This window comes from Rhinatrema bivittatum, chromosome 1, assembly GCF_901001135.1.
Source record: "Rhinatrema bivittatum chromosome 1, aRhiBiv1.1, whole genome shotgun sequence".
Lineage (NCBI taxonomy): Eukaryota > Metazoa > Chordata > Amphibia > Gymnophiona > Rhinatrematidae > Rhinatrema > Rhinatrema bivittatum.
The window spans coordinates 576,165,840-576,183,512 of record NC_042615.1 but is presented as its reverse complement, the minus strand read 5'-3'; the positions used below and the strand labels follow the sequence as shown (position 1 = coordinate 576,183,512).

The window sequence follows — 17,673 nt, the reverse complement described above, 5'->3', positions numbered from 1 at the left end:
GAGCTATCCCTTTGAGGACCACTTCATATTTAAGTTTACCAGGGTCTTTTTTACTACCCACAGAACCTCTGGCTTTTGTGGATTTAGAGGTTTCATATTCTATGTGTTTGTCCAGTTTATGGACAGATTCATTAAGGCTTTTCCCCCATATTGGGGTAGATTTTTAAACTTTCGCGAGCGAGTCCATGTGAGCGCGCTACCTGGTGTGCAAACATGGACATGCGATTTTGTAACATGCACGCGCTTCCTTCCCCCGTTCCCTCCCAGACCGCTCCGAAATCGGAACTTCCCTACCTCCCACCCTACCTTCCCTTCCCTTCCTTTCTCCTACCTCCCTCGCCCTTTCCCCCTACCTTTTTCTTTTTTTGGTTTTTGTTCTAAAACTTACTTCAGCCCTGGGGCTGAAGTAAGTTGTGTGTGTCAGCCAACTGCTGGCATGCGATCCCCAGCACAGCGGCAAATGGCCACTGTGCAGGGAGCCTCTGACCCCACCCCCCCCGGACCACCTTGCCCTGCCCCCTCCCCAAACCTTTTTGCAAGCCCCGGGACTTACACACATCCCGGGGCTTTATGCGCGTCACCGGGCCTTTTGAAAATAGGCCCGGTGCGCGTATGACCGGTTACGTGCATAACCTTTTGAAAATCCGGCCCTATGTCTATGGGAAAAACCCTTAGGGGTAGATTTTAAAAAAGAGCGTGATCGCGTACTTTTGTTCACGCTGCAGGCGCAAACAAAAGTACGCTGGATTTTATAAGATGCGCATAGCCGCGCATATCTTATAAAATCCTGGATCGGCGCATGCAAGGCTGCCGATTTTGGGCAGCCTGCACGCGCCGAGCCGCGCAGCCTGCCTCCGTTCCCTTCCCCTACCTAACCCACCCCCCCGGCCCTATCTAAACCCCCCCCTTACCTTTGTCCCTCGATTTACGCCTGCTAGAAGCAGACGTAAATCTACGCGCGCCAGCGGACTGCTGGCGCGCCGTCATCCGACCCGGGGGCTGGTCCGGAGGCCTCGACCACGCCCCCGGGCCGGCACCACGCCCCCGGGCCCACCCCCAAAACGCCATGTCCCACCCTGAAATGCCGCGTCATTTGGCCCCGCCCCCAACATGCCCCCTTAAAAAAAAACCCGGGACTTACGCGCTTCCCGGGGCTCTGCGCGCGCTGGCAGCCTATGTAAAATAGGCGCGCCGGTGCATGAGGGCCCTGCTCGTGTAAATCCGGGCAGATTTATGCGAGCAGGGCATTTAAAATCTGCCTGTTAGTGAATCAGGTACTAAGTTTGGCACTTAGCCTGACAAATGCTTGGATTTAAAAATCCCACCATTTTATCAACCCTGACATAGCCAGAGAACTTGTTATATGGCTAAAAACATATCTGGCTAAATCAGAAACAGTCCAGGGGCATTCTGTGGCAGAGTCCCATTATCTGGCGATGTTAGCTGGTTAGCACTAATTTTCAGCATTATCTGGCTAAAATAGTCAGATAACTTTAGGGCAGCTGGAGAGAAGTCATAAATTTAGCTTATCCAGCTAACCTTAAGATAGCTGGGTGTATTCAGTGATTCGCCTGTGGTGCTGAGTATCCTGAATAAGTTAATCCAGCTAATTTTCCTAATCAGCTAGCAACTGAATATGGACTAGGGATGTGCATCGTTTTTTTGATGAATTAAAATATCGTACGATATTTCCTAATTCATCATGTATCGGGGGTCCCCGAAAATGATAGGAAAACCCCGCAAAATTTCGTGTGGTTTTCTTATCATTTTTTTGGGTGGGGGGTAGAAAGGGCACACAGAAAAAAAAACCCCAAACCCACCCCAACCCTTCAGATTTAATTATTTACAATCCCCCACCCTCCCGATACCCTCAAAACTTGCCTAAAGTCCCTGGTGGTCCAACGGGGGTCCCAGGAGTGATGTCCTCAGCAATTACAGACCAGTATCAAATTCAACCCTAATTGCAAAATTAATAGAAAAAACTATACAAAATCAATTAGTGGAACACTTAGGGCTAGATCTTAAAATATACGCGTGGGTGTAGATTTGTTCGCACAACCCTGTGCAAACATATCTACACCCAATTTTATAATATGCGCGTTTCCCTCCCTTCCCCTATCTAACCCACCCCCCAGCCCTACCTAAATCCCCCCCACCTTATTTCATTGCGTTATGCCTGCCCCTGCCCCGCCCCGGTCTGCCCCCAAACCGCAGCCATGCCCCCAGCCACACCACCTGACTGCCCATTTTTTAACAACCCGGGACATACGCGCATCCCGGGGCTTGCGCACGCCAATGAGCCTATGCAAAATAGGCTCGGCGTGCACAGGGCTAGGTGATCAGGGGTTACGCACGTATCTTACATGAATAACCCTTTGAAAATCTACCCCTTAGAGAGCAACAATATCCTGTACCAATCACAACATGGCTTTCGTAAACAGTATAGCACAAAGACACTACTGCTTGCGCTAACAGACAACATCATGAGAGGTTTCGATAGCGGTAAACACTACATTTTAGTGATGCTAGACCTGTCAGTGTCCTTTGATACAGTAAACCATGACATTATATTAAATAGATTAGAATAAATAGGATTAAGTAACAAAACAATCAAATGGTTCAGATCATACCTAAATAACAGATATTTCCAAGTACAGATCAAAGACGTAATGTCAGAAAAAATAAACCTTCAAACAGGAGTTCCACAGGGATCAGCCCTATCTGCCACACTATTCAACATATACTTGTTGCCGTTATGTCACCTGCTGGCTGGTCTGGGCATCTCACATTACATATACGCTGATGATATTCAATTAATAATAGGGATGTGAATCGTTTTTTGATGATTTAAAAAAATCGTCAGATATTTTTTAAATCGTCAAAAATCGTTAGAGTTGCGATACAATAGAAATTCCCCCGATTTATTGTGAAAAATCGTAAATCGGGGGAGGGGGAGGGCGGGAAAACCGGCACACCAAAACAACCCCTAAACCCACCCCGACTCTTTAAAACAAATCCCCCACCCTCTCGAACCCCCCCCCCCAAAATGTTTTAAATTACATGGGGGTCCAATGGGGGTGTCCCGGCGCGATCTCCCGCTCTCGGGCCATCGGCGCCATTTTGGCTGCCACTAATATAAATGGCGCCGATGGCCCGATAAAAAAAAAACCCACCCGACCCTTTAAAATGTCCCCCTTAGCCTCCCCCACCCTCCTGACCACCCCCAAAAAAATCTTTTAAAATTACCTGGTGGTCCACTGGGGGTGCGGGGAGCGATCTCCCGCTCTTGGGCCATAGGCTGCCCCTAATAAAAATGGCGCTGATGGCCCTTTACCCTTACCATGTGACAGGGTATCCGTGCCATTGGCCGGCCCCTGTCACATGGTAGGAGCACTGGATGGCCGGCGCCATTTTTAAAGATGGCGCCGGCCATCCAGTGCTCCTACCATGTGACAGGGGCTGGCCAATGGCACGGATACCCTGTCACATGGTAAGGTCAAAGGGCCATTGGCGCTATTTTTATTAATGCAGCTGATGGCCCGAGAGTGGGAGGTCACTCCCTGCGCCACCACTGGACCACCAGGTATTTTTAAAACCTTTTCTGGGGGTTCGGGAGGGTTTTTTTATTATCGGATCGGGCACAGCCGATAATCAAAAAACAAATCGGGCCAGGCGATAAGAATTTTAAGATTTGGATCGGAACCGGAACCGATCAGATTCCGGTTCTGATTCACATCTCTAATTAATAATACCCATCAACGACACAATTGAAAAAAACATTAAACATAGCTAACATGTATCTAGATATCATCAAATAGCTGCTAAACCAGATGGAATTAGTTATTAATATAGAGAAAACAGAATTCCTACACCTAGAATGAAAAAAATATAGAGATCATTCAAAACCCAATCACACTCAAAAACAACCAAAAAATAGAATTAGCAGAGAAAGTGTGAAACCTCGGAGTGATAATTGGCACAGAATTAAGCATGAAACAACATAAATCTTTAAAAGTAAAGAAAGGTTACGCCAAACTCATGATTCTTAGAAGACTAAAACCACTACTAACAACCACCAACTTTCGATCAGTGTTACAAGCTTTAATTTTTGCAAGCACTGATTATTGTAATGCCCTACTACTAGGTTTACCATACACCACGATAAGACCACTTCAGAAACTACAAAACACTGCTGCAAGAATTCTGACTGGTAAAAATAAAAGAGAGTATATCACCGAAACCCTAGCCGAACTACACTGGTTACCCATTGAGCAAAGAGAACAGTACAAAACACTATGCACCATACATAAATAAATAAATTTAAAAAAAGCAGAATGGCTGAACACAGCCCTTCGCGTACACGTCCCTCACAGAAACCTGAGATCAGCAAACAAAGCATCCTAACCATTCCTTCAGTCAAAACAGCAAGATTAACCCAAGTAAGGGAAAGGGTGCTAACTTTAGCAGGCCCCATACTATGGAACACCATGCCTTTAGAGATCAGATTACAAAGAGACATCAAAACCTTCAGAAAAAGTTTAAAACATGGCTCTTTAAACAAGCTATCACAAAGAGAATGGAGAATAGAACCCAGGGAAATGTAGGATGCGGACAGTAGAACACCCACACACATCACCCTAATCAATATGTGTATATTTTATTTTAATTTTTCGTTCACCACCAAAGGATAAGATACAATTATTAATCTATTCTTGTATTTAAAACTGATATAGATAGGTATGGACATGATTTATCACACTCACCAAATAATATTTATTTTATAACTATGTTAACGTAACTTGATGGCACCTGTTTAATTGATATAATTTAATACATTTAGCAGCATTAATTTATGTGCCTTATTGTAAACCATTGTGTCAGTATCTATCTTAATGATGGTATAGAAAAGATTGTAAATTAAATTAAATTAAACTAATCAAAATGGTGCTGATGGCCCTTTGCCCTTACCATGTGATAGAGGCTATCAGTGCCATTGGCCGGCCCCTGTCACATGGAAGGAGCAATGGATGGCCCGCTCTATTTTTTAAGATGGCACCTAAGGCAATGAGAGATAAACTGGCTTACCCAAGGTAACTAGGAGTATCAGAAGGAGAAGCAGGATTGGAATCCCAGACTTCTCTGGTTCTCAGTCCATTGCTTAAATCTCTAGGCCACTCTTCTCCTTGACATGGGGGCAATATGTATATTGAAAATTGTTGGCGAATGGTGATATGATAGATCCCTGTAGTACTGCAGAAGAGAGAGAGAGATTCAGAGCTGGATGACATTGACCCTAGTGAAACAGTCTGGGAGTGTTTGTGGAAGGAGTTCAACCAGACTAGTGCCAGACCTTTACCTTACCTAGAATAGAAGAGCTCTTATGTAGAAAATAGTGAGGTCAATTTTCAAAAGCCATTTGGATGGATAACTGAAAAGGCATTTTGGAGAAGTACGGAATTAGCCACATAACTTATGCAGCTAACTCTGATCATGTCCTAAAGTTTGCTACATAAGCATAAGCAGCTAACTTTAAGACTGCCAGGTATATTCAGGTGTATGGCTGTGAAGCTGAATATTCCCTGCTAGTTAGCCAGATATGTTTATCTGGCTAACTAGCTGAGCCACTCGGCAGATGAATATTGGCCTCAATACAGCCATGTTTAGGTCTATGAAAAGCTAAAGAAGCTCATATCACACTCATTTTTTATTCCTCACTGTGTTTAATTCAAAGTCATATTAATTTCATTGTTTCAAATGTTACAAATCAAATCATGCATTAGGTAGAGAAAGTAATTAGAAAAAAAATATCTGCAGCATTCAGTCAAGATCCTTTTAAGTAATGCATGTAATAGCTTTCAGGATCTATTTTTCTACGGCAAACGGTAATATTTAAAATTGTATTCTATAGTAAGTGGTAATTTTTTTTTTACTAAACAAAAAAGGAGACTTGCCAAGTTCCATCTTTTGAAGATGCTTTGCTAATTAGAGTCTATGTATCTAAAAGAAAAAGATTAATGTAAATGGTTTTGAAGAAGAAAAAAATGTTTACTGATGCTCAGGTACTTAAACAATATCTCTGCCATGATCAAAGTGTTCTAAATTAGATACAGAAATTGTTTATAAAGTGGCTATCTCCATTTTAATGACTAATTTATTGTCTTTAGAATTGCTTTCCTGACCTTGACTTTCGAATTAAATGTTTTTCTTCTCTCTCTCTCTTGCTATTTTATTTTTGTTCAATTCTGTTTTTTGTTTGTTTTCTTACTGAACCTTTTATAGCTTAACCAATATGAAACCATGAGATTCACTCTATCTACGGGTACAGAGTTCAATGCAATCAAGTCCCTTGTTCTTGGCAAGGTATTAGGTAAGTAGGAATACTCCTTTGCTCCACTGAAAATAAGTATAGAAATCAAATATGAAAATCAGACATTTCAGAGTCCAATTGACCCAGAGAATTTCAAAGCAGAATGGGCTTCTGTACAGAGCTCAGTAGATTACACCTCGGTGTCATCCTTATCAGACTCACTTTCTACAACTTTAATTAACAGCTAAAATAGAGGCAGTTGCCCCTTTACACATAAAAAAAAACCCAAACCTGTTCAGTGCAGACATTCTGTGCCATGGTTCTCTCAGGAACATTAACAGAAAAAAACATTAATCAGAAAAACATTAATCAGAAAAAAACTTAAAACATGGCTCTTCCGACAAGCCTACCCTGATTAAGTACACCGACTTCTGCAAGTATCTTGCCTACGCCTTGTATATTCCTGTAAATAGTCCGTTGCAGTTTTTATTTATTGCTTTAATTCCTCCACCTCCTGCTCTTTGTATACTCCTCCTTGTTCGCCCTCCCTGTTCATTGTAATTTCTACCTTTAAAGTTACATTGTAAACCGGTATGATGTATGCATACTAATACCGGTATGTAAAAGTTTTTAAATAAATAAAAATAAATAACAGCTAAAAACTGTTATGTATAATGATGAGCGTAGACAGCACAAAAGTCATTCATTGGACCATACATGACAATATTAGACCATTAGAAAGGAATATAAATGATCCTTGGACATGGCAAGGTGTCGAAGTTTGAAATCAGCAGGTTCAAACTTCTTTTGAACTGCCCTAAAGAATTATTTGGCTTAGTTGACTATCTAATACATTCAGGCCTGGATTCACCATTCTCGCACAGAATGGTGAATCCAGCGATAACGGGGGGGGGGGGCAAAGCGGGGGTGGGCCTGAGAAAGCCGGCAGCCGTCGCACCACCGTGGTGTTATCGCTGCCGGCTTTCGCACCCAATAGCGCCATCGTGAAATGTGGTGGTATTGAACGCGCTACTGGCGATGATAATGTAACTTACCTTATTGCCGCCAGCGAAGACATCGCAGCGTCTGCCTCCTTGCCGCCCCTCACTGCCCCGACTCCGCCCTGGCAAGCTATCGCACGCGTTAAGCCTTAGAAAATAACCCCCTCCGTTGGTAAAAAAAAACTTATGGTTAGTTTTAACAGTGAACAATTCACTCAGTTTTTATTGGATATGGTTAATCATTTACAGATTGTGCACACATCATGTTGTGATAAATTTGAGAATGTGCCCACTACTAAGGTTTCTGAAATGTCTGTTCTGCAGTTGTGCCTAGTAAGTTAGATTCTTGTGCATTCTGAGTTCTTAAAACTGAGTCCTTCCTTTTCTTTGAAACAATCACTGTAGTAATTAACTTTTCCTTAGAGGGAGGAGTTCTTTCAGATTCTTTGAAGAAAGCTATAGTTACTCCTATCAAGAAGAGTGGCTCGCTCTCCAGGGATGAGATGACCAATTAGAGGTCAATTTCTAACTTACCTACTTTGGTAAAGTTTATAGAAAATGCCATGCTAGATTAGTTTACTATTTATTTGGAGGACCGCCAGGGAGGGTGGGCCCTGCTAATTATTCAATTTAATAATTGATGGTATGTTGCTTTTTTTTGTCAAGTTAATTAGAAACTGGTTTTATTATTCACCTAGGCTTGACTCTAAAACTACAGATGTCTTCAGCGATCTGCTCTGGTATTTTTAAACTGCGGATGCTAAGATTTCTTAAATATGTTCTTGAGAAAGGATTTTAGAACATGGTACAAGTTTTCATTTTGACAACCATTGATTATTGCAACTCCCTGTGTATTGGGTTACCCCAGTATTGTATTCGGGCATTACATGTTCCATAAAATCCCGCTGCACGCATGGTGATATTATGTGCGTTGCATGAACATATTTTTCCTATCCTATATCAGCTCCTCTGGTTATCAGTGGAGCAGATGTGATATTCAAATCATTAACGATAATACAGAAGGCTTTACATGGCTCAATCTCCTGGTTTACAAGCCTGCTTGGCCATTATGCTTTCAAGGAAAATGGTTAGTATTGCCTGCAAACCACAAGGAAAAGAGCTTTTTCTCTAGTGGATTCAACCATTTGGTATGACCTACTGATAGATTTGTGGCATATAGAGGACCATAAGGTGTTTCATAAGCAGCTAAAAGCATTTGTTTTAAGATTTAACTTGTGTTGATTGTTTTTAATTTTGTATATGCTATTTTAATGTGTTTACAGATGGATTGTATTTTTAGCTATGGTAAAGTTGTACTTCACTGAGCAGGAGATTTCTTTATCAATAATCTATAAATAAGTAGAAAGAAATAAAATAAATAAATATATTGCAACTCCCGCTGCAATAAGAGGGCAATTTTAAAAGCCGCAAATAGACAGGTGCAACTTGCCGCCTCTCCCTCTAGTCTATACTACCCAACCCCAGTCTCAGCCCCTTCCGCCAAGTTCCCACCAGACCTGTGAAAGAATTCTTTCTTACATGCTATTCAAGAAATAAGAATTTATTGAATGTATACAGTCACAGCATAGGTTAATTGCATATAACAAATTTAGTCTCTGAAATAACAACAAATATGCTATCTAACTTCCTGAATATCCATAGAGTGACCATGCTCTCACCTGCTGAACTTCAATTCACAAATATCAAATAAGCATCATGCCGCAGTAGGGTAGGCCAAACAAGTCAACTCCCTTTACACATTCTGCTGTTTGGGACACAGGGCCATCAAAGCCCTGCCTTTCAAGTTATCCTGCAATGTGATCCTTGATTACGGGGTAAAACATCCCCTGCAGTGTGACAAAGTCCTAGTCTGTAAAAGAGTAGGAGTCACTTATGAATCTGAAACATAATTGTTAGCAAACAGACCAGACTTGGCTATCAAAGTTGAAGACTTGACAGCATACTCATCTCAGTTCTTACCCTCCCATGCAATGGAGAGACAGGAAGACCGATATCTTGTTATTCCCTGTCCAATCAGCTATTGCTGTGTGCCCTTGCACAAGGTCAACCCTGCTGGGCTATGCTGTGACTGGAGTCCTCCCACCCCATCACACTGCACCTGGACAGGATGAGTGGGGAAAAATGCTGAAAGAAGAGGTTGGTGGGTGAGCCAACCCACACTTATATTGTGCTTGCCAGTCCACCCTAGATTCTACACCCTCTCTCCCTGGGCCACAGCCCTGGGATCCAGAGGTGGTACACAGCCCTGGTTGTGGCTTTTCCAATCTTATATCGAATTAGTAAAATAGTACTTTCCCAAGGATATGGTATTTAAAATATGTGGTTAAAAGTATACATGGAGGACCTCTATGAATGTACTTTTACCTGCACTATCAAGAGGCATTTCCAGGAATGGGGTTGGGGAGAGGTTTGGAATTATGTACATAACTTTTGCATTTTCAAATGTATGTGCATAGATTGTTTTTTTCTAGAAAACTACCCAATCAAACTAATAGGTGTAAATCTATGCAGGTACTTTTTCTGGAATCACTTTCAAAGTGAAAATATGCATGTACTTTCACTTTGAAAATTGGGTCAAAGTTTGCAGGTAAAAAATTATCTGTAGGTTTTCCACCAATGCAGACAATCATAAAATTGCATCCATAGAGCTTATTTTCCTAACTCATCTGGGACTTAATAATAAGAATAAAAAGTCATTGTTGGCACTCCGCTGTTATCAAAATGTATACATAATCATGTATGAATGCTTCCTACATGGTGAATAAGTGGTTTGAATCAAAAATAATTTTACACATCTCTCATTGTGTACTCCATATGCAACAAAAGAACTAAATTAGAAGAATAGCATACACAATATAATGATACAATATAATGGCAAAAGGATATTCAGAACAATTACTGAATGTCAAAAAACTCCATGTAGTTACATTTTGTTCTTTTATTTTTTGATGTTATAATTATAATAAGAAGAAACAAAGGTCAACAAATAAGTTATAAGTGATGCATTTTTTTTATTGAATTTTTGATTATTAAATAAATCAAAATTAAAGAAAAAAAGGTCTAATTCAACCACATAAATCCACAGCAATCAAACAAAAGGTAAATGATTTGTAATCCCTTTCAAGTGCACATCAAGGAGGATGGATGGGGGATTTTTAACTGTGCACAAATTGACTAATATTTATTGTGACCTCATTCCCTCCCTTCCCATCTATTTCTAATTAGGAGTTTTATCTAACAAAAAATGCTCCAAGTGACAGGGATCATAAAAAACAAAATTGTTACCATGGTATGGTAATAATTACCATGATTTGTTTCTGCTATAATCTGCTGAGAATGGTAATCTGCAGACTAGAAATATTTTAAATAAATAACATCACTTATATGGAAACTTCAGGTAAAACGTGCCTCCAATATTCAGCACTCATTGTTTCATTTGAAGAAAAACTTTCCTCATCATATGTGTAGGCTTTGAAACATCAGGATAAGCCTGGATTGGCCACTGCTGGAAACAGGATGCTGGGATTGATGGAGCCTTGGTCTGACCCAGTATGGCAATTTATTATGTTCTTAGGAAAACTGAATACATTTTGGCCACAAAATAACTCTTGTTTATATTTAAAATGCTGATGAATTACTAGGTCTTTATCTGATTCAGTAAGAAAAGAGATAAGCAAAGTAGGCCTTGCTGAAATATTATCATTAGATAATTGTAGAAAAACAGAAAAATCACTGCTAAGTACAGACTTATATAATTCTACTTCCCTTCTCTATTAACTGGTGTAGCTTTAAACAATGGAAAATAACATTTAGAAAAGGACCATTGACTCCAGGAGCGGAGCCGAGAGTTGCGATCCTCCAAGAGACGTACAGTTGCTGTCAACCAATCTTGGCATCCCTCATCTCCTGCAGAAGTCTCCCCTCTCTCTGGAACCGTGACAGAGGAACCTATGCAACTGGGCCACAGCTGGCTGACCCTGGAAAAGTGTCTCCGAATCTGCCAGGCCTCACTACTCCTACTCCCCCATTAATACTTCTCGGTGTGCAATCAGGACGTCACCAAGCTAGCCCTAGTGGATTCCGGGGCTGGAGAGAACTTCCTTAGAAGGTGCTTGTGGAACACCTCCAAATTCCCATGCTTCTCTGCCCAGTTCCATTGGTCCTTTCCTCCATCCAAAGGCTTCCTCTACCAGGGAGAATTACCCACATCACAGCTCCATTAAAGCTCCATGCTGGCTCCCTTCATGTTGAACACCTGGTGTTCCACATCATCAATAAGGCCATATATCCCGTGGTCCTGGGATTACCCTGGCTCCAGCAGCATTCCCCTCAGTTTGATTGGGCATCACTTCAGCTGTTCTGCCCACGTTGCTCTGGCTGGCCTTTCTTCACAGTATGTACAATTTGCTGATGTCTTCTCCAAAAAGAAAGCAGACACATTTCCCCCTCACAGAGAGTTTGATTGAGCCATATACCTGCTACCCGGCACCAAGCCTCCTCAGGGAAGGGTCTTCCCCTTGTCCCTACCTGAGACAATGGTAATATCGGAATAAAACCTGGACAAAGGGTTCATCCAATGGTCCACTTCCTCAGCAGGTGCAGGCTTTTTCTTTGTGGCATCTATATATAGACTATCAAGGCTTGAAGACAATTACCAAGAAGGACCGTTGCTTCTTGTCTTTAATCTCAGAGTTATTTGACCATATTCAATGAGCAAAGATTTTCGGTAAACTGGACCTCTGGGGACATACAATTTAATCCATATCCAACATGGTGACAAATGGAAAATGGTCTTCAGCAACAGAGATGGCCATTATGAGTACTTAGTGATACCGTTTGGATTGTACAACTCTCTAGCATGTTCCAAAACATGATGAACGAGATCTTCCAGGACATCCTTTTTGAGTACGTAGTTGTATACCTTGATGACATCTTAGTCTGCTCCAAGGATCTGGTTACCCATCACCAAGACATCTCCCAGGTACTCCAATATCTCAATGAAAACCACCTTTATTCCAAACTCAAGAACTGCTTGTTTGAAAGAGAGCCTCCTATTCCTGGGTTATATTGTCTATAGCTGGGGTTTCCACATGGACCCAGACAATTTCAAGTGTATACAAGATTGGCCTCAGCCTGGTGGCTTATGACCCCTACAGAGATTTCTGGGTTTTGCTAATTATTATCGCCACTTTATAAACAACTTCTCCAAGTTGGCAGCTCCACTCATGGCTCTTACCCATAAGGGGGCCAACACCAAACTCTGGCTGCCTGAGGCTGTGACAACCTTCAAGAGTTACAGGCCACCTTCCTCTAAGAACCTTGCCTCCGTCTCCTAGACCCACAGTGTCCTTTTGTTGTCAAAGTGGATGCCTCTTCCGAGGGAGTAGGGGACGTCTTGATCCAGTATTCTTCCAATGGAACCGTGCACCCTTGTTCCTTTTTCTCTAAGAAATTCTCCCCAGCCGAGTAATTATGGGATAGGTGACAAGAAGTTGTTGAAAATCAAACTAGCGCTGGATGAATGGCGCCTTTGTTTGGTGGGGGCACAATCTTGTATAACCATTTATACTGACCATACTAACTTGGAGCACCTCCACCAAGCCCAGCGTCTGAATCCCCGACAGGCCCACTGGTCACTATTTTTTACTCACTTCAACTTCAAACTCAGGTACAGGCCCGCAGCCAAAAACGTCTGGGCAGTTGCTCTTTCTCATTTGTTCCTGACTCAGGACACCACTGAACCACTGCAACATGCCGTTAATCCGGCCCGGGTTTCCTTGATTCCACCATGACTGTCCCCCCAGGGAAGATGGTTGTTTCTCTCAAGCACCTTGAAAAAGTGTTAAGATGGTCCCACAATTCCTGCGACACAGGCCACCCTGGTCAAGCTCAGACTCTTGCATTACTCCAACGGTTCTACCTGTAGCCCCATATGCAGAAGAACTTTTGGGCTTATGTGGATTTGTGTCCCACCTGCACACAGCAGAAATCATTGACGGGACGACCCTGGGGGCTGTTAGAACCATTGCCGGCCCCCAGGGAACCTTGCACTCATTTGTCCACTGACTTCATCATGGATGTCCCCCTCTCTAATGACAATACTGTCATACAGGTCATAATTGACCATTTCTCTAAAATGGCCCATTTCACGTCACTGCCTGGTCTCCAGATGGCCCTGGAGCCAGCTCAAATCTTCATCCAGCATGTGTTCCAACTCCACAGGCTCCCCAAACACAAAATCTCAGACCATGGTACCCAGTTCACTGCACGCTTCTGGCGGTCCCTGTCAAGAAATTCAACATTATGTTGGACTTCACTACAGCCTATCAGCTTGAGGCAAATGGTCAGTCTGAATTAACCAATCAAACTTTGAAAAACTTCCTACGGGCTTATATCAACGTCCGCCAAGATGATTAGGCAGCCCTGCTTCCATGGGCGGAATTCTCCCACAACTCTCATCTGTCCACCTCCATGGGGTCCTCTTCACTTTCAAATTGTCTATGTTAGAAAGTCACTACCTCCTCTACCTCTTCACCTAACAATTCCTTCACTGGCAACTCAACTGTCAGCGCAAGATCTCCTGAAGCTCTGGCATCATGCTCAGCAGATGCTACAGAAAGCGAGCCTGAAAGACAAAAAGTTCATGGATCTTTACCGAAGGCCTGCACCACAGTTTAAACCAGGGGAAAAGGTATGGCTCAGTACACGTCATATCAGACTTTGAGTTCCATCCATGCGGCTCACTTCCTGGTACAACGGACCATTTACAGGGCTGCAACAACTTGGGCCAGTAACCTATCAACTTTGGTGACCCACATCCTTGAGAATTCATAACTTTTTCCATGACTCACTCCTGAAAACCCTGATACTCTCTTGGCCCTCTTGGAAGATGCCACAGCCGCAGGAGATTGCCTCAGAAAATGACACCACATTCCAAATAAGTGAGGTCTTGAATGTAAGGAAGCACGGCAAGAGATGGGAAGGATACAGGCCGGAGGAGAACATCTGGGAACCCACCTCCAATATATTGGACAAGAAGCTGCTCAAACAATTCCACACCTCTCAAACCAAGAAGCCTAAACCCTCAGGAGAGGGGTTTAGAGGAGTGAGTACTGTTGTGCTTGGCAGGTTGTGGCCTCCCAAACACAGACGCATTCACCTTGGCGTTCCCTGATGCCGGAGAAGGCTGCCCGTGGAGTGGGAACTCTGAACACAGGCCTACTCCTGCATTCATGGCTGCCACTGCAATCTTGCTGTTTTCAACATGCCGCTCCCCTAGGTACGCGCATGGCTGATCCTGCCTTTCTTAAAGGGCCAACGGTGGGAATCGATGATCATTGATGACTTCACCGCTCCAGGACCATTTAAGGCCTACTGCTGCTTCCAGTCTTCACCTTGGCAATAGGTCAGATCCTTTTGGCGTAAATTGCCTGCATTCCTGGTTCCTGAATCCTGTTCCTCATTTCCTGGCTCCTTCTGCTGTTCTTAGTTCCTGTGCTCCTGTTTCAGATCCCTGGCTGTTGGTTTGTTCCTGAGTTCCATTCTTGCTGGTCCTTCTCACCTTCATTTGGCCCTAGCATCCTGTCTTCTGCTGTTGTCCTCATCCTCATCCTCTTCCTTATCTTGTCTTTGGATTAATCTTCTGGTTTTGACTCTGGACTGACTCTGACCTTGTGCTTCACCTCCTGTCTCTGACCATGGCTTGTATACATACTTTGCTAATCTTCTCTTGACCTTGGCTTTTCTTGCGCTATCCCATCAGCATGCTGGCTGCCATGTTCCTGATTGTCTGGACTTCCACCACCACAGACCAGCCAGCCCCAGCACCCAAGAACTCAACTTAAGGGGAATGTTGTCTGGAATTGGTGAAGCTTCAGCTGGACCTCTGCTTCAACCCGCTCCACCTGCCGATGGTGGGGAACTGTGGAGCTCCTCTCCACAGGTAACGCCAATTCCCCCTTGCCCCAAGGGTCCACCACCATAACACATTTTAACCATGTTGATAGTCATTTAGTCTTAATTCCACCTTTTAAATGTGTGTAAAATTTGGTCTGAGCTTCCAAGATAGTATTTTCAAACAAGATCCATGCCTGATGTAAACTCTTAACATTTGCAGCTGTTCCTTTCAGTTTTTTCCTAACCATTTCCCTCATTTTATCATAGTCAGCCTTTTGAAAGTTAAATGATGGAGTAGATTTCTTTAGTGTCCTACCTCTAGTTATTAAGTTGAATTTGATCATGCTATGATCACTATTGCCAAGTGGCTCCAACACTATTACCTCTCAAACCACATCTTGTGTTCCACTAAGGAGTAGATTTAAAATAGTTTCCCTGCTTATTGGCTCTTTTACCAGCTACTCCCTAAAGTAGTCATTTATTTCATCCAGTAACTTTACCTCTCTAGCATGTCCTGATATGACATTCATTCAGTCTATACTGGGGTAATTGAAATCACCCAATATTACTGTGTTGCTGATTCTGTTATCTTCCCTAATTTCTGTTAGCATTTCATTGTCTGTGTGTGCATTCTGGCCAGGTGGACGTAATGAACATAATCTAATGAAACAAAATTTTTAATTTAAATTTGTGGTCACCCTGCATTCATTTTGAGGCTCTACAATTGAAACAAAATATGGTCTCATTAGTTGTATTTTACCCATTTATTTCCAATAAATGCATACCTTAATTTCTACCCATAAGGATTCCATAATATTTTTTTTTTTCCTGAAGGTTTTTTTTTTAAATAATTTATTTAATTATGAAATTTTGTACCCAAGGATCCACAGAACTCTAGCAGGTAATAACTGGACAAACAAAGTGGTAGCAGTAAATTAAAGCAAACAAATAACAACAAAATATACACAACTAAAATTAGTACTTCTACACAGTACCACCCATTTGTTTTGCTGTATCATGCTATAATAACGATATAGTTTATATCCTTGTATCACAGTGCTTCATTGGTTATCCTCCTTCTACCATGTCTCTGAAATTAATATAATGTCTATATCCTCACTTTCCAAGGAGTTACCACGTGTGATAATTCTGCAAATTGCGCTAACAGCAGTTAATGTGATTGCAAATTTTGTATTCAGGGGCAGAGCAAGTGTAAAGTAGGGAGGATTTATTGTGTGCCATGAAACAGCCAATAACTACACCTCTTTCATTATGTTGTGTGCTACAGGTTTATTGTGGTTTACAATGTTTCTGGACAGGCCTGTTTCCGGGGGGGGGGGGAGAGGGAGAGGGAGGGAGAGAGAGGGAGAGGGAGAGGGAGAGACTTACCATGGTGCCTCCTCCCTAGACAGGTATTTGTATCCCTATGGGAGGCCCACCTAGTAACTCGAGGTGAGGGTTAAGTATTAGTGTAGGGGGTTAGGGGCCACTTTCACATTCAACATGAGATGTACGAACAGAACAGTGGTCTCTTGTGAAGATTTGCTGGCCTTCGGAGTGAGAAAACTCACTCCAAGATGAGATTTGGCCAAAATTTCTCTCCACCTAGCTTGTTTTTACCCAGGTAGAGAGTCCATCAAGCTAGGTGGAGAGAACATTGCACAAATCTCATCTTGGAGTGAGTTTCCTCACTCCGAAGGCGAGTAAATCTTCACAAGAGACCACTGTTCTGTTCGTACATCTCATGTTGAATGTGAAAGTGGCCCCTAACCCCCTACACTAATACTTAACCCTCACCTCGAGTTACTAGGTGGGCCTCCCATAGGGATACAAATACCTGTCTAGGGAGGAGGCACCATGGTAAGTCTCTCTCTCTCTCTCAGCCTGCATCATACTGAAACAGGCCTGTCTGGAAACACCATGCTATATAGCTAATAGTGCAACTTGCAATAACAGCCTTTCACAATTTGTGATACACATGCTTATTAGCATAAGGTACACCCCTTTTGGTATCCAATGCGATATTGGAAAATGAGGCCCTTAGTGCCATATATTCCTTAGTAGAATGCACCATTTTGATGTACGTCAACACAATTAGGCTGCTGTAGATCAAAGTGCACCCTCCACTGGAGAGGAAGCTCCAGAGTTAACTCCAATGCCTCCCAAGTGGACATTGTCATTTCATCAGAGAAGAAAAAAGACAGAAGACCTCCAAGGCCTGAGAACCAGGCCTGGGCCTGACCCTGGCCAAGGTCCTGGGCTCCGTACCCAGCCTCCTGGCTGAGCCCTCACCTCAGCCTGAGTCTGGGCCAAGGCCCAGGTGTCAGGTCCTGGTCTCCAGATTGGGCCGTGGGTTCAGGATTATTCCCAATGCCTAGGCCCAGGCTGAAGCTTCAGCCTCGTATAGGCTAGGCCACTGTAGGTCGCCGTAATCTTGGCCTAGTCTGT

General features: G+C 42.8%; 1 protein-coding gene across 1 annotated transcript in view; it reads left to right on the top strand.

Annotated features, from left to right (window-relative positions):
* Positions 1–17,673, top strand: part of CNTNAP4 (contactin associated protein like 4) — a 1,044,358-nt gene that overhangs the window by 1,008,496 nt on the left and 18,189 nt on the right. Inside the window, exon 22 of the mRNA XM_029616960.1 lies at positions 6,280–6,367. Coding sequence (XP_029472820.1) covers positions 6,280–6,367 — 88 coding nt within the window. The remainder of the gene's footprint in view (positions 1–6,279; positions 6,368–17,673) is intronic.